At 41.0% G+C, this 25434-nt stretch overlaps 1 protein-coding gene across 8 annotated transcripts in view; it reads left to right on the plus strand.

The window, feature by feature from the left end:
• Positions 1 to 4708: 4708 nt before the first annotated feature.
• ITSN2 (intersectin 2) overlaps positions 4709 to 25434 on the plus strand; it is a 79967-nt gene continuing 59241 nt past the window's right edge. For 4 of the 8 annotated variants that reach the window (XM_068183319.1, XM_068183324.1, XM_068183323.1 and 1 more), the window contains exons 1-2: positions 5139 to 5227; positions 18184 to 18247. In XM_068183319.1, coding sequence (XP_068039420.1) covers positions 18217 to 18247 — 31 coding nt within the window. In that variant the 5' untranslated portion in view covers positions 5139 to 5227; positions 18184 to 18216. Of the gene's footprint in view, positions 4837 to 5138; positions 5228 to 5527; positions 5729 to 17702; positions 17728 to 18183; positions 18248 to 25434 lie in introns of those variants that run through there. The other 4 variants (XM_068183322.1, XM_068183328.1, XM_068183320.1 and 1 more) reach the window with 4 other exon arrangements.

Consider the following 25434-nt stretch of genomic DNA (forward strand, 5'->3'; position numbering starts at 1 on the left):
CAACTCTGTCTTACCAAGGTGTTATTTACTAATTGTGACATAAGGATTGTAAAATTGCAACAAATAACCTTGCTTAACCCCATTACCCTGCTATTGTCAACACTTGGCACTTGTGAAATTCCTGTGTGCTTGAGCGTTTCTGCCTGCCTGCACTGCAGCTAGGGGTAGCAAGTAAAACCCTTATGTCTGCTCAGCAGTTGGCAAAGTTTTATTTGCCATAATTCAGTCTGCATGAGTCAGCATGCCTCCCTTCACAACATGGTCTGGCCTGTCTGGAAAGCTGCTTTCTCTACGGTTACATAGATGTTCTGTAAATCTCAAAATAATTTCAGTGCGGTAGGCAAAGAAGCCTTTGCCACACTGAACAAATACAGTCCAGCTCCCCATCCACTACTAAAGAATATCAGTGCTTGGCAGGGAACAAAGTTGGGACATGAATATTTTATTTCATACAGCTATGAAGTAATAGAAAATCCTGCAAAATGAATACAGTAACCATTTGTTATTTTAAAACCTGTGTGGGATTCTGGTTTAGAAACCAAACCAACATCTCTAGAAGTTCTATTTTTGATGCAGTGTGTGCTTTGTGCCTTCTACACCTTTTTGATAAATTGCTACTCAGAATCGATATCAGAAATGCATCTTGTTCTGTTAGGTGTGGAAAGCAAATATTAACCTGTCTTTTTGTTTATCCTGTTCTGTTTTATGCCTCCATTTTTAAATAAAGATGTGCGTTAAAAGACAGTATCTAGCATTTACTCAAAAGAAGGAAGGCAATTGGCACTGCTGTAAATACAAAACCTCCAACAGCACTGAGTGAGGGCTCATTGCTTCTGTGTTCGCTGGAGAGAAAAAAGAGGAGGTGGAAAAGAAAATGTAGCATGAATAATAGAGTTGAACCTAATAAAGGAATCAGAGGTGTCAGTCATCAGGTAGGTGTGGCTATTCCTAAGTAGTTCTTTATAGCTGGGACAACAAGCTGGACTCTCCAGACGAGGAAATGCCACTCACTGGGAAGCAAAATTAAACAGGTCACTACAGGAGGAATGTGTGCAGGTCACTGTTGAGCAATTACTGCTTTTTGACCACTCAGAAATAGTTGTCGCTTTATGTCCCTCGATCTCTGACCAGTAACTGTGCAGAAAGCATGGCTTATTCTTGCAGTAACTGATTTCTGATGTACCTTTGGTCCTGGTTTAACTTTATGTATTTTAAACATACATTTGCAGGAAGATGTTTGTCATCAAGCTTAGACACTGCCTGGTCAGAGGGCTTGGACAGGAACAATAAGGCATTCACTTCTGGTGTGTTTTCCTGCAGCAGAGCAGAGCAAATAAGCAATATTACAGAGTAAACTAAGAGCAGAGAAGAAGTCATGTTACCTTTTGCCACTCAGTTCAGGCTAAGCAATTTTATTCATGATCCTTTTTGCTGTCAGTGGAGATCTTTCCTTATTAGAGTACAGATAATGATCAAAAAGTAAAGCCTTAATGTGAAAATTGAGTTGCTAGTAATAGTAATAGTTTCTCCATCTTCATTATATCTTGTTAGGTTTTGCTGTTGTGTGTTGGTTTTGGCTTAGACATGACAAGGAGATCATAGAACCATAGGCCGGGTTGAGTTTGACCTTAAAGATCATCCAGTTCCAATCTCCCGACCATGGGCAGGGACACCTCCCACTAGAAGCCCAGGATAATAAATGATATCATAACAATCCTAGAGGATGAAACATTGCTTATAGTAAATCCTACTTCTTTTCTGTTCCTCCCACACTTTTAATCTTAATTGGTCTCCTCTGAGCTGTTGTGCTGTAACCCTGCCCCTATGTCTGGAACAAGCTTTTATCTTATCATACCTTTGGTTTCTTCTCCTTTCAGTTCCCTTTTCTATTATCAGTTATTATTAAACAATTTCTCTTACTTTAATGTCTTTTGGAAACAAACGAATTCATTCCTGCAGTTTTAAGTTTCTTTGCCCTGTCTACTCATTGCTAGAAGGGTACTGTCACCAGAAGGGATCTTTATTTCACCTGGTATTTGACATCAGCCCCCAAACCCACGTGTTGAAGCTTATAAAAAGCACTCTTTCCAGACCCTGAGATGCCCAAAGGCAGTATCTGCAACAGTTACTGTAGAAACTCCACCTTCATAAAAGTAGTGTTTTTCTTTTGAACCCACTTCAAGCAGTAGTCAAATTCTGAGTGGAAACTAATTTCATTCTCCATTTAAAGATGTAATACTAGTTTGTGCCTCGGACATTACTAATAAAACATCTCTGTAAGACCCTTAGGTTGAATAGGAGTTCAGCTTTACTTCAAGGATGCCTTTTTTATAGCTGAAGCTAATTATTGTATGTATACATACTCTATTTCCAAGGAAGAGTGACTTGAGGGGCTGCTGCATTCAAATGTGTCTGCACTACAGGTTGTGAGTCCTCCTCCTCTTCCTGATAATTAATGACTCTTACAGATATTTATTCTTCTAGTATCTCTGATCAGCTCCAGTTCATTGTGATAATGTAGATGCATTGAATTTGTGTAGATTCAGAACACATAAAGTTTTGATGCGCTAATTTTTTATAGCAGATTTTCTTGCTAGGGAGTCAGCTGAATTTTTAATTCCCTGCAACTCCTCCCTCCCCAGGCATCAGCTCGAAAGAGGTGATTCTAAGACCCCACTGGGTGTCCAGCTCTGGGGTCTTTAGCACAAGAAAAGTGTGGTCCTGTTAGAGTGGGTCCAGTTTGGACCATGAAGATGCTCAGAGGGCTGGAGCACCTCTGGTATGAAGCAGGGCTGAGCAAATTGGATTGTTCAGCCTGGAGAAGAAAAGGCTCCAGGGAGACCTTATTGTGGCCTTCCTTGTACTTAAAGAGGCCTGAGAGAGAGAGGGGAAGAGGTATTTGCCTGTTTCAGCGGGAGAAGGGGCAATGGTTTTAAACTGAAAGAAGGTCGGTTTAGATTAGATATAAGGAAGGATTTTTTTTTCCAATGAAGGGGGTTAAACACTGTCAGGGAGGTTGTTGATGCTCCATCTCTGCAAACATTCAAGACCAGGTTGGACAGGGCTCAGAGCAACCTGATCCAGTTGAATATATCCCTGGTTATTGCAGGGGGTTTGGACTAGATGACCCTTAAAGATCCTTTCCAACCCAAACTGTGCTACCATTCTATGATTTTCCTGGCTTCAGTTTTGTCTCAAGGGAGGTATTAGGCAAGGTGTGTAGTTACCTCAACTGAGGTACACTGCTGCTTTCCAATAGGGATCTCACATTTAATAAAGCAGACGGGTCATTCCACATCTGTCATATTTACAGAATCAAATATCCCAACATCCTTTATGCAATTCCTGCTTAATGTACTTTGTCACCTCTAAGCCAGTGGTTAAGCACAGACATGGCCCAAGTTCATTTGCTTGTGGGATGTGGCAGTAACATCAATTACAGAAGAAAGGAACCATGAAGTTCTTTGAAAAGTCACTTAGTTCAATGTTCAAGGCATGATCAACTGTATTTACCAAACTCCTCCAACATCTGTCTAACCTGTTCTTAGAATCTTTCCTTCACAGATTTTCACATTGCCCTTCCCAATCCTTAACTACTGTAATCAGGAACATGATGGATTTTGTAGTATGAGAAGAAACATGTTTATCTGGTTTATTGTTATGTTAATCCTCTCTATGATGACCTTTCTGTAAACTGTTATGCCTGGTGCAAGCACTTGTCTCAGTCCAGATCAGGCTGGAGGTGTTTCCAACACAACAAAGTCACATTTAGAACGGTATCACTATAATGTGTACTAAGCAGATTAAAGGCTGTGTATTAAGAGGTGTTATAAAGAAATTCAAGTGAAAAATATCAGATGAGAGACTTTGTAATTGGGCTTCAGAGAAGCCTGTTCTTGACCCAGGGCTGCTTTGTTATCCCAAATAATTATTTGCAATTATATGAAGCACTGCTCATGAAAACTGCAGATGACTTCAAAAGAGCCCAAGGCCACCTGGGCCCCTTGAATAACACATGTTTAAATCCACCTACACAGCAAATATCTGTGTATCAAAGCCGAAGTTGCTGTCTGTTCATAGGATAAAAATACAAAGCACGTTTCTGGGCTGGGTGTGAGGGAGGAGAATGCTGTATCTTCAAAAGCAGTGAATCAGATGAGGGCTGAGGAGGTCACAAGGGGTAAATGCATGAATGCTGCCAGTGCAATGTGGCAGCTGCAAGAGCAAATGCAGACATCAGGTGTGTAAGCACAAATACTGGCAGCGGTAAGTGCTAGGATGTGGCCATAGCCATTGCATTGCACAGGAACGTGACTGTTCTGGAATCACTGTGAATGATAAAAGGTGCAACCAGCTGGAAAGGCTCATTAGGAACGCTGAAGAATGAGTCAGTGGAAAAATCTGGGCTGTACGAAGGTGATAGGTAATTATCTACCCAACAAAAGCATAGCAGAAAGGCGCTGTAATCGTCTGCGCACGGCGAGATTCCCTCGCTGGAGAAGGAAAACGTTTGGTGGTTAAAAATCATGGCATTTTCGACGTGTTGCCTTCCTACGGGATTCTTTAATTGTTTGAAAGATAAACCCCTGAAACCCTACACGTTTCAGTCCCCGAGCAGTGCCTGGCGTGAGCCCAGTTTAGCTGCTGGTGCCAGCCCCCTCCGCGCTGGTGTGGGGTCCCGGGCTTCCCATGGACAAGCACCAAGGGCGCTGTTACCTGCTCCCAGCTGGAAGAACTGTCTAAATCCGGGAGCTTTGCCTGTGCAGAACAGAGGCCACGGCTTTTCAGCTTCTAGTAGAGATAGGACTGGGATACAGCCGCAAAGCTAAAGCAAAGGTAACCTGTAGAGCAGATGAGGAGGCAGCGGTCGGAACCGAGTGAGACAGAGGCGAGCAAGGACGGGGTAAATCCTCTGTCACTCAGGTCTTTAAGCAGTAGCTGTTACCGTATAGCAAAGGCACCGACAGGCTCGGCGCCGACATCCCCGGACCGCGGCACCGTTTGCTGAGCTCCGGCCCAGACCCGGGGTCTGTACCCCAGGGCACAGCGAGCCCCATCCCGGCAGCGGCGGAGCCCGGCCTCGGGCAGCGGCGGAGCCCGGCCTCGGGCAGCGCGGGGCCCGCCCCCGCTTCCTCCCCCGCCCCCGCCGCCATGTTGTGGGGCCGGGCGCCGCGGGAGGCGCAGGGGCCGCGGCCCGGCGGAGCCGCCGCTCGGGGCAGCGCAACAGGTACCGGCGGGGCGGGGGGCGCGGGCCGCAGCGCTGCGGGCTCCACTGCCGCGAGCCGCTTTACTTATCTTTTATTCCTTAGCTGAGTCTGGGCTCTTTTTTTTTTCCTTTTTAATTTTTTTTTTTTTTTCGGGTGGGGGTAGTGTCTGGGGCTTTAGCGGCGGTGGCTCCCACTGCCGGCGCTGCCGCTGCTCGCCCGCGCTCGCTCAGTGCGCTGCGAGCGGAGCGATCCCGGTGCCCGTGCCCAGACAGCTCCCGGAGCGCCCGCGGGAGCGCCCTGCCGAGGTGAGGCGGCTCGGACGCGTTTGTAGAGCCCAGTTCCTCGTGGTGATGGTGATTTCGTTCCGTCTGGTTAACTGTGAAAACGCGGAGTTTGGAGAAACCGAGCTGGTTTCTGCAGTTAAAGTTTGCAAACTGTTCTGTCTGTAAATAGAATGGCTTTTCTCGGTCTCGACTTCTCACCGCGGCATGCTGTAATTCAGAAAATGAAATGAGGCTGAGGTACGTGATTCGGTTTCCTGAACATTAAGGTACCATTTTGAATACAGTAAATGGTTTTCAGGGCAGCTGGGGCTTTGACATCTGTCACACTGCAGAACTCGAAAGTAGATCGTGCTTTAAGATAGTGCCTGCGTTCTTTGAAGTTAATTTTGCAACAGTTCTCTTAAGCATCAGTCGGAAATTCCCCATCTAAAACACGGGAATGAAAAGTCTCAAGCTTCTTTGTCCTTGTGTCCAGGCTGCCCTGTCTTGTGCGTTGCTCCTTTGGGAAAATGATGTTATTTTGACTCGTTTGCTCTTGGTGCTGGCCTGTGGTGGCCGCATCTCCCCCGCCGGAGCGTGCACAGGAAGGCTCGGGGGTGTGTGAAGCAGAATGTGATGTGGGTAACATCACATGTGGTGGCACATAAATTGCTGCTTGCTCTCAAGAACTTTTAATCATTCATCTGAAATTTGCTTGTAACAAACATCAATACCCGCTGATGCGAGGGTGATATGTAAAAGTAATGAGCGCTGGGAACTAGTTGGATAAATAGCTACCCGGGCTTCGTTCTGCTACCAAATCTTGTTCATTTTTGTTACCTTGTTTCCACTCTACCTCCCCTGTTTTGTTTACATATATATTTTTATTCTGACTCAGCTGGGAGGGGCATTCACATCACCGTACCTCTGAGTATTTAGAGAAATCTTAATGCAGACTCTGGGCTCCGTATGATGTGAAGAGAACTGCATGATGCCTGCAGACCTGGATTTAGGCTGCTCCGTGCTCTCTGTTGAACAGAATTTTTTGTTAGATTAGCCTCCTAACTCAGATGCCTAAATTAGATCAAGTGACTATGCTTATCCTTTTAATTACTATCCTGAGGGAATTGCATTTACTTTTTTCCTCCTCCATCTGTGCAAGATCTGGGGTACAGGATGCATCCCTGGCTGAGTTGTAGCTGTCACTGTAATAGAAACAAAGAGGATGATGTTCCAGTGGCAGTAACAATAACAAAATGGGATACCTATGGTCTGTTTGTGCTAATCATAAAAATAATGGGGTTATTTACCATAGGTGCTGATCAAAGCACCAAAGCTTTATGGATACTTATTTTTTTACCATTCTTGTAGACAGAACGAGATAGATCAAGGCGAAAGTGAGTGGGATGATTTTGCACTGTGTTTTTGAGAAGGCTTTATTTATTGAGACTGAGGTATTACAGTGATTTGTACCATAGCAGTACTTCCAGTAAAGTTTTTTACACATTTTTCTGTTGTAGTCTCTAATGTAGAAAAGTGAATTAATTTAATGCCATAGGAAAGTAGCAGCTATGAAAAATGAAGCTAAGTCTGCAGGTGATAGTGTTTCTTCATTGAGCTGCTTGTCAGGAGCTGGTGAGGAAAATGAGGCAGCATTTGGAAAGTGAAGGGTGATGTGCATGCTTTGCTTGGGGTGTTTTCAGAAACCTTCACAGCCTTTGAAAATAGGAATCTGTCAGGAAAGTACAGTGGATTTAGTTCCTGAAAGGCAATGTAGTCCAGATTAGTTCCTGTCACAAATTGAGACAGATGTCTCTGGTCTGAGACATAATTCACTTGCAGACTTTTAACTAACAGGTTATCTGCTGTTGCCTCAAAGATTTAATTTTATCAGCATGCAAAATATGTGAAAAAAGCATTTAATGAGATTTTTCTTTTAAAGGACAGAGCTGTTCTCTTTGTCTTTTAAAAAACTAGTTCAAAAATTGGACATCTTTACTTGTAATGTTAATTTTTGGCCTATTTTCACTTGAAAGGAAATACCTCCACTATCTCAGTTTTTAAAAAGCTTTTAACTGCTTCCATTTGTTTTTTATTTACCTCAAATGTAGTTACAGAATAATATTGTTTTGAAGGGACTTTTGGAGATCATCTGGTCCAGCCCTATGAAAAGCATGGCCAGGTCAGGTCACTCAGAGCCATGTCTGACTGTGTTGGGATTATCTCTGAGGGTGGAGATCCCAAAAACTCACTGGACAGCCCTCTCCAGTTTGGTACCTACACTGGCTCAAAGTACATCCCATCCCCTTTCCCAGGCTGCCAGTGAAGACATTAAACAATAGTGGCCATGGTATCAGCTCCTGGGAGCATCATTAGTTCCAGCCAGATGAATTTGGGACTGCTGACCACAGCCCTTGGAGTCTGCTGGTCAGGCAGGTTTTCCACCCAGCTTACAGTCAACTTTTTCAAACTATATTCCACCAGTTTGGCTGTAAGGACACTGTGGGAGACCTTGTTAAAAGCCTTTGTAGTGTCAAAACAAGCTGCTGTGCCCTCGTTCACAGGGCCAATTATCACAAAGATGAGATATGTCAGGTGTGGTTTGTCCTCAATAGCCACATGCCATCACCTTTTTCTTTTTCAAGCATCTGTAGGTGGGTCCAGGAGGATTTGCTCCATAATCTTTCTAGGGACTGAAGTAAGACTTAGCTGCCTTCTGTTTGCCTTTTCCCAGTCACCAGGATCCTTGACCAGTCACCAAGACCCTCCAAAAATAGCAGAGCTTGGTCTTACAGTGACATTAGCCACTGTTTCTGGCAGCACTAGGGCTGTGATTTGTTCAATATATATGCATGCAAATGCTCTATTTACATGTTTTCAAGTTATTTTGACTTTCAAAAGCTGCTTTCAGTTCAGTGCAATGTTAAATCTCTTGGTAAAGGATATTGGATGATGGATTCTGCCATGTTTTTAAGTTTTGGGGTGAAGCTTGATGTAGACAGTTGTTCTGTGAAAATCATGAGAGCAATAGTTGACTGCCAGACAGTTTGGGATGATGCTTGGAATGGAAGGTTTGTTTTATGTGGCTGAAGAATTGGGAAAATCAGTAACCCTTCTTAAATTTTTTTGCTTAAGTAATGATTGGTGATTATAAAGATAACAAAGATTTGTGCTAATTGGAGAGTTCTCTTCATTTTATGAGGGCCTGCTCTGTTTCAAGCACTATCACTTGTCAGTAAAACAACACAAAGCATACTTTGAGGTTCAGAGGTTGAGCCTAGATAGGGTGTGAAATAGGGTAGTTACTGTATTCCTCTTACCTTTAAAAACATACTATCACTCTTTAACTTCACCTTTTAAAATTGCATTTTTCCTGTGTGCCCTGGTTGGTAATAGATGACGAATCAGACTATTTTGAAGGGAAACACTCATGTTAGAGTGCCTGGTTGGATTTCTGGAAGGGCTAAGCAGCTGTTTTAAGTGCTCAGCCCTTCAAATGCTTAGTTGCAAATATTGCAGGTAGCTGAATTCCCTCTGGTGTCGTGTATCTGAATCCTGATCAATATAGAACTGGGAGATTTATGTCTACGTGTAAGTTCAAGTTCCTTCCAGTTGCAAACCCATGTAAGCCAAAATGTTAAGCCAGCTGTGAGCAGTGAAGCCTTGTTTTCTGTGGCATTAGCTGTCTGAGTTTGATCAGATGTGAGCCTGTGTTGAATTTTTTCTTGTGGTCAGTATATTTAGAGCAGCTTTCAGCCATGTGGATCCTCTGGTGTCTAATATAGGTACTCAAACATACAGCAGTCTTTCTCTCCCTTGAGGGTACTAAATTTGGTTGTGCCTTTTCTGTCTGGTTGCCTGCTTTTTATGAATATTACAGTCAGTTAAGATCATTGCAAAGGACACCCTTCTGTTAAGCTTGGTTCATGTTGGGTGATGGGGTTCATCAAAGTAGTTTACTCATGTCTCATACTCTGAGAAAGGCAAGCTAAGAATTCAGGCATCCTGGTTGCTTGGTTACTATAATGCGACTGCTTTCATTAATTCACTTGTCTGTCAGGATGGTGGTTTTGTGTGTGGGTTTTTTTTTTTTTTTTTTTTTTTTTTTTTTTTTTTTTTTTTTTGTTTTTTTTTCCCTCAGATTTATTTAAGGATAAGTCTTTAGAAAACAAATAGGAGACTATTTCATGAGGAGTTCTTTATTCTTCTCACTTCTGTTTATACATTGTTTTATTGCCCTTTTCAAGATGATACAAGGACTGTAGTAACTTGTTTTTCTGGTATTGTGCCATTAGCACCAAATGTAGAGGTGAGGATTAGGTCACATAAAAATTATAAAGTAAAAATGGAGCTGATGAAATGTCATTTTTCTTCAAATTTAGAGTATGTAGAACTTTGTCAATATAGGAACAGAGCCTGGCCACATTGGTTACTTGAATCCTAGAGTTAAAATAATGGATTGAACATTAATATATAGGTGAGCACAGTGTTGTGTAATTCTTATTTTCAGAACAACACACGAAATTCAGATGATGTAACATGACAGTAGCAGCACAAAACATTGGAATTACCTAATAGAGGACAAGTACCTGAGAACTATTTTTAGACATTTTGGCAGTTACAGATTGTTGAAAAGGGGGGGTTGATCCAGAAAAGTCACAGTTTCTTTGGAACAGCGATTCTGAGAGCAGCCAGATTGACTTGAGACATTTTGCTATGGGATTTTGCTGCTTCAGAAGTAGCAGATAATGAGCTGGCTCTACTAGTGAAAATGTTCAAGGCTGATGCAAGTGGAGCTTGTGAAATGCTGTGGTATCAGTCATGAGCAGTATCTGCAGTTAGTGATTCAACAGCATACACATGAAGTAAAGGAAGAACAGGAAATGGGAGTTAACTTTTCTTTGTTTCTAAAAATATTACAATTGGAATGTGAAAAAAGCAATTACCTATTATGGCTATACTAATAAATGTATCAAAAAATCAGAACACATTTAAATAATACACATTTAAATAATAAAAACAGAACACATTTAAATAATACTTTAAAATAATAACACATTTTAATAATACCTTATCTTTCAAAGGTCAAGAATTTTACTAATCAAAAGCTAAAACTTTCTAGCTTTTTCCATTACACTGTTATGGCTTTAAGGTAGGACACGTGTCTTTCTGAGTTGCATTTGCCCCTCGGGATTTTAAATGAATAATGAGATGTTTATTTAACATGGGTGATAATTGATTCTCTAAGATCATGAAATTCAATTTGGTGGTCAAAACATTATTACTGTATGCTCTAGAGCTCTGTGCTGAAGGTTTAAGAGACCACATTTCAACTGGATGATTTGAAGGCCTCTTCTTGATAATATAAGCGTGGATGTGACTTGTGGATGAGAGTGGGGTCAGAGGCAGGAGTCTTCAGCTGGGGCAGGTGGGAGGTGCTGTGCCACACTGCTTGTGTCCTGGCTCCAGCTCAGAACCAGCATGCTGGTCTCAGAGTTCCTGTGCTGGGTGGGATCTCCTTTACACCCACACTTTTCTGTGTCACTTTGGGGAATGCATTTTTACCCATCCATTATCCAACTAAAATACTCCTACCTCGTTATTTTTTCCTGTTTTGACTGCCAAATGCTAATCTTTGCTTTTTCTCCCACAAGGTTTCCCTGTTTTTCGATTCATCAGAAATAAACATCATTTCTGTGCTTTAAAGGCTTCTTGTGGCCTTTCTCCTCTCTGCTTGTCATCTCATTCAGTTTTGAGAAGTTAAACCTGCGGTGGCTTTGTGCGCCTGTCCGGCTTGAAAGCAGATACCTAAACTGTAAATCCAGTCTCACTGGGTGTTTTACTTTCATTAGTTTTACAGATACTCAAAGATTATTCTCTGCTGAGCACAGAAGAGTGCTCACGTATCTTTTGTTTTATGCTTTGCTATGGGAGCCCATTAGATGTTCTGTACATTTTGCACTGTGTCTGAAAGCTGAGCAGCAAGTTAAGCAGCATCTCTTCTATCATAAAAAGAAAATAACGTTAAGAATTCTTCTGTTAGTTTTTTTTTTCTCTGTTAGCATTTTGCTTGTGCTTCTGATGGAAGAACAGGAGCAGGCTCAAAATTTCCCTCTAAGGTGGCAAGATTTTAAATGAATAAGCTTAAAAGTAGTATGCTCTCATGTTTCCAGTCATGGTTGAAGTAAGAAACAGTGAAAAGAAGACAACTCATCAAATACTTATGTCTTGCCCAAGTCAACATTGACGTAAATTAGGAATTACAGTGTGAAAGTGGAGAACTGCAAGTTTCAAGGTGTGTGAACCTCACTAAACAGCACTTAAGGGTGCTTGCACAAAGCTTGCAAATGATTACATGTGAGAATTGATGTGTTTTAAAACAGAATCTAAAAAAAAGGCATGTGGAGTGGGGAGTCATGTGAATTTGAAAGTAGGAAGCAAAAAAAACCCAAAAAACCAAAAAAACCATGAGTATTTTAAGTTACCACCCCTTGAGGAGCAAGCGTATCTCACTCAGCTCTCTGGAAAGGTTGCAAGATGCAGCTTAGAGTTGATTCTTGAAGGTAGAAGCTCAGAGTCCTAAAAAAAATCTTATAAATAGTCTACCCTCTGCTTCTTGGGTTTTTTCTTTTTTTCCATTTCCTTTCTAAGCAAAACAAGCAGAGGTGGTGATGTTTGTCTGGGATCAGGTGAGTGAATGTATTCTCCCAGGGCGTGACAGAGCTGGGTTCAATTCCCCTCTTTTCCTGAGGAAGTTTGTGTCTCCTGGGAGAAGGGCCAGGGAATTAAATAGTGAGCTTCCTGAAGTGGTATTCTCATTCTCTCACTCAGAATAATTTCTTCTTGCAAAGAAAATTTGAAGCTGGAGGGGCATGGACAGACAGAGAGGGACCTGCAGGTCTCTGCCTTAATGTAGAGAATTAAAAATAAAATGAGAGAGACCTTCTGCCAGAAAGGAAGAAGGAAAGATCAGTTTTAATCTCCAGAAACAGAGGAGAGAGCTGAACTGTGTCTTGATACTTTGAATGGATGCTTTCACAGCTGAACAGCTGTGTAAGAAACAGAGTAAGCCCAGCAATAGTGACCACACAATTCTTTTTTGAACAGAAACAGAGATCCTTGTATTTTGGATAGTCAGTATATTCAGAAAGCCTATTAATCAGGCAAGGTGGGCAGAAAGGTATTTGTCAGAAAAATACTTTTTGTGTTCTGTCTGGATCACAGAACCACTAGATTGGAAGAGACCTTCAAGATAGAGTCCATCCAATGCCCTAGCACCTCAACTGAAGCATAGCACTGAGTGCCACATCCAGTCTTTTTTTAAACACATCCAGGGTTGGTGACTCCACCACCTCCCCAGACAGGCCATTCCAGAACTTTATCACTGTTTCCATAAAAAACTTTTCCCTAATATCCAACCTATATTTCCCTTGGCACAGCTTGGGACCATGTCCTCTGGTTCTGTCAGTTGCTGCTTGGAGAAAGAGACCAACCCCCCCTGACCACAGCCACCTTTCAGGAAGATGTAGAGAGTGGTAAGGTCACCCCTAAGTCTCCTTTTCTCCAGGCTGAGCACCCCCAGCTCCCTTGGCCGTTCCTCAGAGGGTTTGTGTTCCCAGCCCCTCACCAGCCTCCTTGCCTCCTCTGGATGCGCTCACTGTTGGGTAGGAAGTTTCTCTTTCACGATGGGCAAGGAAGGGCCTTCATACCATAGGGTTAAGAAGTAAAATGTTTAATGCGCTTTTTTTTTTTTTTAAATATCAAAATATTAACTAAAGCTCTCAGTACTGTTATCTACAGTAGCAGGGGGAGTAGGAAGAGCCAGCATTGCGCTACCCACAGTCAACTCCTCCGTTTTGTCACTGATGTCATTCATCTGTTATCAGAGTGGGTGGACTTTGTAAGCTGGCCACAGTGCATTTTGAAAAGGCCATGTGGCTGTGTATAACTGTACTGTATAAAGGAGATAAATGCTTGGCCTGCCACAATGTTGAGATGTTTCTCTTTTTTTTTTTTTTTTTTTTTAATCAGTAAACTCTCATACCAGTATGTCTTGAACAGAAAGACAAAGAGAAGTTACGGTCTGTGCTGCTTCATAATGCCTTACTAATGCTTCTTATTCTCTCATTTTTAAGGGAGTACTCAAAAAAAAAAAAAAAGCAGCAAACAACTACATGGGCTATTGCAGCGTCACTGCTTTGCAAATATAATAAGTTGTGTTTATGTTGTCCAGATCTACAGGTGTTGCAAAGAGTAAATCAGGTAACTAGTGCTGCAGTCTCTGTCCTTGCTAATTGGCTCTTGCAGCAAAATTCTGCAGTATATCTTCCTTCTGCCACGGAGAGAAGGAAAAGAGTAATAGTGTGACCACACATGCTGCTTCCATGGGATTTGCTTTCTTCCAGACAGAGCCTGGTGCACCAGACCTTCATTCCTACTAAAACTATGTGGCTGTGGTTTTGCTGAGAAATGTTTGGAAAAAAAAATATTCAAGTATAAGTATGAACAAAGATTGTGGTAAGGCTGCCCTTCATAAAATGGCAATATGCCTTATGATAGGGAAAACAAAAAGCTTTTTTCCTTTCTCCTGCAGTCTGCTCATCTCTAATGTTTTCTAATGCTTTCAGCATGGTCCTGACATGCCCCCTGCTTCTTGCAATCTCCTCATTTCTCCACTTATATCAACTATAATGAACACTGAGAGAGAGAACAGAAGTTGCAGTCTGGCAGGCCAGTTTGTGAAAGCAATTAGTGGTTTAAAGATTTGGTCTAGTCAGATGGCTTGTTTACAAGAACTTGCTGTTCTGGTGTTTAAATGTAAGATCCAAGTTTTCCTGTTTTCACCCTAAATGGCAGCATGGCTTAACATCATCCACAGTGTTCACAAGGATGTTTGATCCTGTTGTTACATCATGGATTTCATACTGTCTGCCACAGTTTCTTATAACTGATGACTGAGTTCACCAAGCACATCTAGAGCATTTTGCAGAAACAGTTTTTGGTGAAATGTTCTGCTGATGATGTCCATGATTTCATCCATATCATCTGTTTGAGACACTGGTTATAGTATTTTCTTGATTTTTATTTTCTTTCTTCAGTGAACATTTCTGTATGACATTGTGTAAAAAGGGTCCTTGGAAATGTACAGCTTTCACTTCCATTAATGGTTGAAAGTTATCAGAATCTATCTAAAAAAGTGTAAGTTTGTCTTAAAGTGAGAATATTTTGCTGGATTCCCCTTGGTAAATAAGTGGTTCACACTTGTGTCCTAAAGGCTTAGGGTGCTTTTACACCTTTGTAATCTTTATAGATGGTGACTGCAGCAATGTTATTTGCAATTTGTGAAAATAAGCTGCTTTTAGCTTTGATATATGCATAATCTCCAAGCCTTTGGGATGTGCTGGAGAAATGCTGAAGACAGAATACTTGTTGAGGGCAAGCTCCATTCTTTGGGAAGGATTGTTTTCATAGACTTTTGAAAAATTTATTTAGATTTCAAGTTTACTGGGCTGTTTCCTCCTTCTTTAAAAAAATGAGGGGAAATTATACTGCAGCAATACTTTTATTCTTCCTTTTTTTACTTCTTGGTACAATTGAGAATCTGTCACTGGAGAAATATCTGTGCTTGGTGTAGTCCAAGTGTCTGATTGACATGGATCTGTGCAAAGGAATAAGATTGTGTTCTCAGTGCTGGTGATATATAAAGTCCTGTAAAAGTCCCATTTATGATTTTTGGTTGCTTCTGTAACATCATAGTTTTCTCTATTTGTAAGGGTTACTGTAGGAGGGTTTGGTTCCCTTCAAGTTTAGTGTTTAAAATACAACAAGGTCTGCATGTAGACATAATAGTGAGACAGCAGAGCTAAATCATGATTTAATCACATCACACTGCTGTAATGTACTCTCAGTACAGACCCATTGGGCAGTTCCCTGTTTTTGGACCTTGGGTGTTGATTCATCTGCACAGCAATGCCCAGCACAGATTTACCAGGCTGGTTCAGCCCATACTTGGGAAACTTGGGGAATTTTCAGGTACAATGAAAAATCCTGTGTTGATAATTTGGGCAGGGACGCTCATTATTTTTACTGATGAAAATGAACCAGCAACACATGTCCTCCATCAATGCAGGGTCTTCATAAATAAGAATGACCTTCACCAAGCAAAAGTGACATCAAAGTCCTCAGAAGTTTTCAGTTGAAATTGATTTTAAAATGTGGTATAGTTATGACTCTAGGGACATTAAAATGAAAAGGGGTTTCCCCATTTAGTGTGCATGAAGTTGCCTGGGTTACTTCTCCCACTCACGTGCTCAGCAGTAGAGGGTTTTGAAAGCTCAGTCTGCACAAGCCATTTCAGCAAAACCAAGGCAAAATGTGACTGTGTAACTGTGAGTTGTGTGAAGTATTTTCAATGTCTTAAGATCTGGGGCATTAAGAGTTAATCAGTTTACTGTCAAGACGTGTATTGTCTGATAATTATCTGACTTGAATTGTGGGGCCTCCCCTCAAGTCTTGTGTCCAGTTTTTGGGCCCACAGTGTAAGAAGCATATAAAAATACCAGAATACGTCCAGAGGGGGGAAACAAGGATGGTGAAAAGACTAGGGGGCAAGACTTTTGAGGAGCAGCTGAGGATGTTTGTCCAGTTTGGAGATGAGACTGAGGGGGTGGCCACATTGCTGACTACATCTTCCTCATGATGGGAGCAGCAAGGGAAGCGCTGGTCTCTTCTGGTGACAGGACACGAGGGAATGGCTCAAAGCCATATCAGAGCACACTGAGATTGGATATAAGGAAAAGTTCTCCACAGAGAGGGCAGACATGCACAGAAAGCTCCCAGGGAAGCCATGGCCCCAGCTGGTGTTCATGAAGTGTTTGGCCAGTGCTCTTTAGATACTCGGTTTAACTTTTAGGGTGTCCTGCACGGAGTCTGAAGTTGGACTCAATGATCCTCTTGTGTCCCTTCCAATTTGGGATATTCTGTGTTTTTGTGATTACTCATTAAAAAAAAAAAAAAAAAACAAAACAAAAAAAAAAAAACCCTAAGAGCCACCTGATTTTAAGAGAATAAAGTGAGTTAGAGGAAAGATCAAATGTGTAGCCCTTCACCAGTAAGATTAAATGTGGAACAAGTCCCCTGCAGGTAGAAGTCTGCTGATTCTGGGTGTGTTCTCCAGCATCCTGCTTCTGTGCCATGGTTTCAGGTTCTGTTTTAGACCTCCTTGACAGAACAGCTTTTGCAGAGAAATGTGCTGTAGAAATGTTTAACAGCACTGGCAGCATTTTTCAGGGAGGCTCTTTATAGATCTCAAGTGTCTCTTAATAGGTCCATGTCTTGGAACAGGTCCATGCTTCATTTTTTCATCTTTCTGTGGTTGGTACCTTGTGTCATTGTGAGAGATCATTTGGACTCACCAACTGCTCACTTTACTTTATTTAAGTACATATGTATACACTTGTGTGTAGCCACAAATGTATGTATGTACAATAATGATGACGTGAGCTATATAGAGAGAAAGAATTGTTAACAACTGATCCCAGACATTTTTAATTTTATTGAAGAAATGTGCAATAGATACAAAACATGCTTTCCTGTCCTCAGGTGGAACTGGAGTGTTTTCCAGCTGTGTGATTTTTGTGCTGAGATGTGCAAGAGTTTCTTTGCAGGAAGGGAGTGTGGGGGATGTGATATTTCTGTACTTAATATTAAAATACATGCCTGTATTGAGGTTGAAGGGGTTTTTAGTGTATGTGTGTGGGTAGGAGGTTTGGTGTCTGAAAATGGGGTGAGCAAGATGTGATTCATGTTTCTTTTAATTAAAATAAATATTTCATTTTTCCAGCTTCATCCTGTACAATAGTTTCTGCATGGAGAACACAATGAAAATGATGTATAAATTTCAGTATTTAAGTAAAATTATCTCTTCCAAAGCACAAGCTCACTTCATTGTCTTAGTTCTACATTTTTAAAGCGATGAATTGTTCATGCTTTTCCCTCAGATAATTATTAGTGACTACTTTGCAATTCTAAACAATTCTTTATACGGCTACTCTTGAAAGAATGTGTACTAGAAAAAGAAAATCTTAGTACTCTGATTTTTGTTATGAAAGTAAATTCTGTTGTGGCCCCGTTTAGATGCTGCTTTTGAGTGTTTATGCAGTAGCTCAGGAGAAGGAATAACTTCATTGTGTTGCTTCTGCAAAACTGGCTGATGACAGATTTTTATTGCAACAAGCCCTTTCTTCAGAATACATCATGTAAGCGTGTTTTCTTTGTTAATAGTGCGCGGAGTGTTGGAGTAGATGAATTTGAATAATAATTGGTTTTCCACTTTGCTCAGCAGCAGCTTTCGCTTAGGAGCTGAGCACTGAACTTTTTTTTTTAATCAAACACTGAATATTTACCGGGGAGAGCTGGCAGGGACGTGCTGGGGCTCAGCCATGTGCCCCGGCGAGCCGGGAGCTGTTTGCGCACATCACCCCGAACACTTGGTACTGTTTTCCTTTAAGAACTGCCACAAGGCTCAGGACTGCGCTGCATACCCTATTAAAAAAAAGCCACATCCCCCTCCCGTGGCGGTGTGGATGCCGCTGGCTCGGCAGCAGCCCCGGGCCGGGCATTGTTTGCTGTGGGAAGCGGGGCCGGGGCCGGGCGCGCCCCGCTCGGCGCTGCCCTTGTTGCATTATTAATGGCACGGCGTTTTCATGTTGCAGATGGCTGAGGGCTAGCGGGGCGCATTCGGGACCATGATGGCTCAGTTTCCCGCAGCCGTGAATGGTGAGTAGCTCCGGGTTGCTCAGGTAGGGCTGGGAGGTTTGGGATTTGTTGTTTGTTTGTGTTTTTTGGTGCCCGCAGCAGCGTTTGGGTCGCTTTGCTGCGGATCAGACGCGGTCCGTAGCCTGAGCCGGCGCTGCCGGGCTGGGAGGGGACAGCATCGCTGCAGTGTCATTTGGGCTGCGATGACAATCCCGGGTCATTTGCGGGGCTGGGGGATGCGTGAGTCGTAGTGCAGCGCTGCCTGACTCCAGGCAGGGAATATGCCAAGTAATAGTTGATTAAACTTGCATACCTTTTCTGTTGTGTAATTCAGCACAAAATGTGTTCCATTATGGTCCATGACACTGTTTATTTTAAACAGAATATTTGAATGCCTGAAGCAGTTTGTGACATTGATGAAAACAATCAGCCCTTCTCAAAAAAAAAAAAAAAAAGAGAAAAAGAATTTTCCTCTTGATTGTGCTCTTTCCACTACAGAAACTTTTTAATTTGTTTCTTGATTTCCTTTCAGAGACGTATGAGAGTTGGAACCTTAAAATTGTTCCTGCGTGTGTGTATGGGATGGAGCTTTTATTTTTAGAGAAGGCTTATTTGTGAAGGCAGGATTTGCAAATACCTGCAAAGAAATTTGACATTTGCATGTTGTTATTTACAGAACTGGCCAAAATGAAAATAGAAGTATAGAAACAATGTTTTGTACTTCAGATACTCCTGAGAAGGAGTATTTCTCCTGATAAAAATAGAAACATAGATACAGGAATGAGTATTTATCTCATTTATCTGTGAAAGTTACTGCAGGACTGGGAGGTCTTTAACTAATTTAGGAAATTGTCGCTGAGGTAAATTGGGACAGGTTTTTTTTTTTTTTTCCTTTCAAATTAAACCTCTTATTAAACCTACAAACCTGTTTCATATAAGTGTAAGACATTTTGTAAAAAAAAATTAATCTGTGTAATCCACACTTTTTTTTATACAGTCAGCTGCGGTTTTTTTCAGACTTTGTTTCATAGACCTTACAATAAAAGCCAAGTAAAAGGAGTCAATAAATACTAGGAGAAATCCTATAGACCAAATGATTTTTTTCACTTAATTGGACATAATGGACTTTTTTTTTTTATTATTGCCTCATGATTTTTGCTTCTCAATTTAAAATAAACAGTCAGCAGCTCTCTTTGGAGAAGACAGCCGAGCTTTATGCTCTTGGCTGTCTCTATGGTTGATGTATGTATAAGTTATTTGATGCCTTTTAGTTTTGGCTTTTTATTCCTTGGTCCTATTGAAGGATTGCAAGTGTGCTGTCAGTGCTGAGCACATACACTGCTCTCAGAAGCCTTAGTTTGGGAGAGTGATCCTTGGTCTGAAATCCCTTGGGCAGTGCTGTCTGCCACTCTCAAAAGGAATGGTGTCAGGGGATGCTGCCTTTCCCCTGGCAGAATTTTTCTGTGTTGGAAGGCATAGTAAGAGGGAGAGCATGGGGAAGAGACACCAGGCAATAGTTAAGCTGTTGCTCCTCACAGAGTAGTTTGGATGACTGGGTCAACTCTGTGTAGTCTTGCTGTCATAGTTCTTATCAGAACTGGTGAAATTTCAAACAAGTCAGGTGTTTTAAACAATAGTTTTAATGTGATTTCTAGGTAAATACTGAGCAACCTTTGCTGTTGAAGTTGTTCTCTAATCTTTGTTCCTCTTCCCTGCTACTTACCACTTACAAGCATGGCTGTAGTGGTTGCATTCAAAGTAGTTCACCTGCATTTGCCACTGATTGCAGGAAACCTCTAATTATGTTCTTAGACCTTGGTAGTGACTTGAAGTATGGAATGAAGAATGAGGTTATGTGTGTGGCAACCAAGCCATTAGGCACTGCTGCAGCCTGGGAGCACTGGCTGCCTGCCTCACCTTTGTGCTAGCACAGCATTAACCCTTCCCTTTTGTATGCTACTGGGGGAAGTAGTGGGTTCCTTCTGTGGGAAAAAACCTCTTATTCTTACCAAGGTACAATATGCTTAGCTTTTAGTTCATGAGTAGTGTAATGCATGAAGTAGTTTCTGTTTCTGGGTTATTTTTGGTGTTCAGTGTTACAGAAAAGTGAGTGGATGGCATGGAGCAGACGTGTGTACAAGTGTGTGATTATGTGACACAGTCTGAGAGCTGCAGGGTTCAAAGCACAACACTCAAATACAAGTGCTAGAACACTTTATTTACCAGCCTAAGCAGAGAAAGCAGCTCTGCACAGGATCCTGAGAAGGCAGGGGAACTGAGCTGTGTGTGTAGCTCCAGTGGAGAAACTCAGGTTCATTGAGGCACCTTCAGAATGTACCTTGGCTGAGCAGGGTCCTGAGCCTGTCCAGCCTGAGCGTGTGCCTGGTGGCCACTGTGCTGCACTGGGAGCTGGCCACATGTAAACGTTGTGTGCTCTGGGAGCACCTGTTGTTGATAGATCTTTCTTTAAAGTCATGAAAGGACACAGTGGCTATAGAAAGGAGCTCTCTTTGACTCTCCATTGCTGTTCAAGGTGACCTTTGTTGGTGCCTTACTATCAAGCTGAAATTCAGAGGAAAAGCAGGACTAAAGAGTGGGTGTTGATTTTTTTGGAACTCAAGGCAGACCTGCTGCTTTTTACAAATTTATATCCCATGCTAAATTTAAAGGTTATGGTGACATTTTATATGAACAGGCAAGGCTGAGCAACATGTTTCTTATACAGCAGCAGATGGATAAGAGACATTTATCTATGTGGAGTCCAGTTCTGTCAAAGAGCCACTCCAGGCATATCCTTCTTACCAGTCAGCAAACAAGATTGAGGATACCCTATTGAGAGTTTAGTTCTATCCTGTAACAGCTTGAATATTGGTCATTATTTCTGTGAAAATGATAATACAGTTTATGGTAGTTGATTCTTAAACCCAGTTTATGGTAGTTGATTCTTCTTACATACAGTTCTTCATCTGGGCAAAGCTTGCTTAGGAATTTATCCTTAGTCTTGCAAAAGCTTTTGGAAATGGCATTTTGTTACACTAAATAACAACTTCAGCAATTGTGTTTCTAAAGAAAGAGTTAATATACTAACTGCAAAAGACACTTAAAGGCTTTAATAGGTTAAAATGTATTTCCATCTAATTTGTCTCAGTGATTGCTGCCTTTGTCATTGCAAGAAGTAACCTTCACTGCCATAGGATGTGTTCTTTCCAGCTGGAGAGGAATTGCAAGATGTTTCTTTTCCAGCTCTCCTTCCTTCTTCTGTAGGCTAGATTTGTTCAGGGTTTGATATCCATGCTGATGGATCTTGGTTTGGGGAGATTTAATCTTAAGGGACCACTTGGAACAAGGAAAGCAGTATTTGCTGATCAGTATCTTTCACATTGTTTACTTAAGTACCATTGGAATTTTTGGGCTGTGCTTTTTTTGTTTATGTTTTTATTTGCCATTTCTCTTCCCTCCTACCACCTGTTTCCTTTTGATATAAATTTTCTGTGGTCCAGCAGGAAAATCTCTGATAAACTGAGGTGTAGAAAGTAATAGCTGTAACTCATTTCACATGCTTCTAAACCTTCATAAGTAAAACTGGATTTTGTGCTGCTGTGAGTAGAATTTTATTCTACTTTAGTCTCCAGCACACTTAGGTGTGTTGGAGACTAAAGCAGACATGAAGGGGTTCTGTGAGGTCCTGGTTCCCTGGTGTCAGGGGCAAAACACTCACCAACAGGTTGTGCTGCACCTTCTCTTTAGAAAAGTGAGTCTCAAGCTTTGCAGTCTGATTTTTTTTTTTTTTTTTTGAATTAGGCTCAACCCTGTTCATCAGAGTTCAATTAAAAGCTGCTTGTGTGCAACCTGACTCTTCACCTTGTGTGCATTGTAGATATAGAAACTGTAGACTTGAATGTCAACAAGTGTAGATAAAGATACAAAGCTGAATTAGACCTTGCAAAACAAGTATTAGAACTTGTTCTCCCATCTAAAAGTAGGAAGGGGAAAGAAATTATAAGACAAGAGCAAATATTTTTTCTGTCCTTATTTATGAATTAAAGCTTCCTTTTAGTGAGGGCAGTGGTGTCAGTTGATATGGAGCAAAATTCATATGCTCAAGTCAGAAGTCAGAAGTCAGAGGGGTGTTTATCTTCCACTATCACACCCTGCAAAAAATTAGATTTCAAGTGTGTCTGCCATATTATATGTTTTCTTTAATCTTGTATGTCACAAATAGTGCTGTAGTATTTCAGAATACAAGGTGTCTTATTTATATTTAATTGTGAGCATAATATGATTCACATGGAGGATGTAAGAGGAAATCTTAGAAGGAAAAAATAGTTAGACATGGAGGTATATGTTAAGTAGAGTAAAAGGAAATAGGTTTTAACAAGGAAGGTTGCACTTTGTGCCTTCTTCAGTACCTGAGTTTTGTAGAAAACACGTAACAGATCCCATGGTTGGATTTAATTAGAGAAATAAATGGCTAAAAGGGAAAGAAAATGCTAGCTTTAGACCAGAATATCTAGACATGTTATTCTTCATGGATTTTATCGTGATGCCAGTCTTAACGGTTATTTATGGCAATATCAACAGTAAAAAGAAAACTTATGCTGGTTAAATTGGAAGATGACAAACTCTGGAGTAATTTTCCAGCCAGAATTACACAGTATGGACTGCATATCATTGGTTAAATTTCATCACATTTCTGCTGTGCTGACTTCAAACAGCTTTTTAGCCATACTATTATGGGCTAGAAGAATTTTTGCTGTGTGCTGGGAACTCAGCAGTTGGCTGTGACTAATGAGGGAGACAACCGGATGCGTTAGAGGATCACGTAGTAATTACGTGATTTGAGGGAAAGGAAATGCATCCTAAAATGTGGTGGATGAAATAAGGAGTGCTGTGTGCTATTGCTTCAGGCCCTGGTGAACATGTTGTGGGTTAGAGGGTAGAATTTGGTTTATCTGCTTAAGAGAGGGGAAAAGAACTCAGGGAGTGAAACATACAGAACTGGGCTTCAGTGTAATTAATTAAGAAAGAGAAAGAATAAAGGGATTGCCTTTGTTAACCTGCCCAGATAAAAGCTTACTGTTTTGTTTTGGGTTTTAGTTTTAATTTTAATTTCAAATTTAATTTCATTGCATTTCCTATTCAGTAAATATATTTGCTCTTTATTTTTTCTTAGTAGGAAGAACAACAAGGAAGGAAAGTAACTTGTCTTTGAGTACAGTGTTAGCACAGGGGTAAATAGAGATGAAGCAGCTGTTGATGCAGCTGGTCTGGAAATGAGAATGTTCTGTCAGCAGTGACATTCTGGACCATGGTCAAGGTGGAAATCTGATTGCCTTAAGGCATAACTTGCATTTTAGGAAGGAATTAATGTATTAGAGTTTCTTGGAGAAGCAGCAGTCTGCACATGGTGACCTTGGAAGTCCCTTCCAATCTGGTGCTCCTAAAATGTAATGAAGAATTAGATAATAATGAAGATTAGTGTTAGATCTTGAGCTGTTAACTTACTTTAAGCCTATAGTTTTGTCTTGCTAAGATTTAATTTTTATCATGTGTTAGCTTTTATAAGGTAAGTTTGCACTGAGTGGGAAATCCAGGATGGTTTTTATCAGGAATACTAGTACTATAATGCAAGCTGCTTTATTAATTTTGGATGTCACAGAGACTTCCTGGTGTTTTTTCTTCGAAGCATATAAAACCCTAAACAAAAAACACAAGAAGATCTGCAAATACTTTCCCAAAATGCAGCAGAAGGCTAAAGGCTTAGCTGAAAAGACTTAGAAACATAAATCTAATACTCAGAAGCATAAATCTAACACAGGGCCAATTTTCAAAGTGCTTTAACTGTTAAAATGTTCATTTCCTTGAAGGTTTAACTCCCAAGTTTGTGAAATACATTACTCTGATAAGCCACTTCATGTGGTTTAATTTAGGGTAGATGAGCACTGTGTGAAGTGGCACCATCTTAACATCTACTGAATTCCAAATCATGTGTGATCATCACTTTGAACAGGCCATGGACAATACTAATCAGTATTGGCAGAATGAGTTCAGGTTTGGCCCACTAATTATAATGGCAAGAACAAACACATTTTTCAGGCATTGTGGTCTGTCAGATATATTTATATAATGCCCTATTACTTGAATGAGGAATCTTGTGTGTTCAGGCTTTCCAGTGTACTGCATCAGTTCTGTGGGACATCTGTTGTTTTCCCAACAATGGGACAGTAGCTTTAAATCATCACTGAGAGAGCTGGAAGGGGTGAAACCCTGGAAAGCTGAAAGAATGTCAGTGTCCATGGGACTAGCATTCATACTGGCTGTCTTCAGGGAAGATATTTTAATAAGCTAAAAACATTTGTGCTTTAGTTGGATGTGAAGTTCTCTGTATGCAAGTCTCAAGAACAGGTAAGATTAAATGAATATCAATAATTTTTACTGCTCTTTTACTTCTTACTGAAGTAATTTGCTTCAGTTTTTTTAATATATTTAAATATAAATTAGAGGTGGTATATTTTAAATTACGCACAAACATTTTTCCCTGCATTTCTTCTCATAACCATGATTTAGCATTGAACCATGATCTCTGCAGCACGGTTGTTTCTTTAGGAAACAGATCTTTCCTGAAAGGTCCCGGTTTCACTGCTGTGGAACTCTGCACCTGTTTCAGTGTGTGTTGATGCTTGTATAAGTGTACTGAAAAGGGTGCACTTGTATTTTCTTACCAGCTACAAGTGAATTTTATTGTGCCACAAATAACAGTGGTTCTGTAGCTCCTGTGTCTCACGGGAAATCTTCAGGCCTGGGGGAATAAAATGTACAGGTGTGAGTTACTGTATGAACTGTTTCTGATGGAGATGATGTGGGTTGGAAGGCTAGCAGAGTCTCTCCTCCTATTTCTCATGTTCTCTGTATTCAGATTGGATTAAGAAATACGCAGACAGTCGTTTTTAACCTGGCCTGAAGATAACATTCATTAAGCTTCCTTTTCTGGAAATGATCCACTCTGTAGCTGCCAGAATCTGTTACACAAAAGGAATTAAACACCAAGGATACCTGTGAAAAAGGTGGCCACAGAGAGGTTGTTGCTCCTGTGCTAAGCAAGACTAAATGGATGAGAGTTGTTTAGTTTAGTTTAGAGACAGCTAAGGATAGTTTAGGTGTTTAAATTTTTAGAGACGGCTAAAAACCTGTAAAGTCATAACAGTACA

This window comes from Anomalospiza imberbis, chromosome 3 (genome assembly GCF_031753505.1).
Source record: "Anomalospiza imberbis isolate Cuckoo-Finch-1a 21T00152 chromosome 3, ASM3175350v1, whole genome shotgun sequence".
Taxonomy (NCBI): domain Eukaryota; kingdom Metazoa; phylum Chordata; class Aves; order Passeriformes; family Viduidae; genus Anomalospiza; species Anomalospiza imberbis.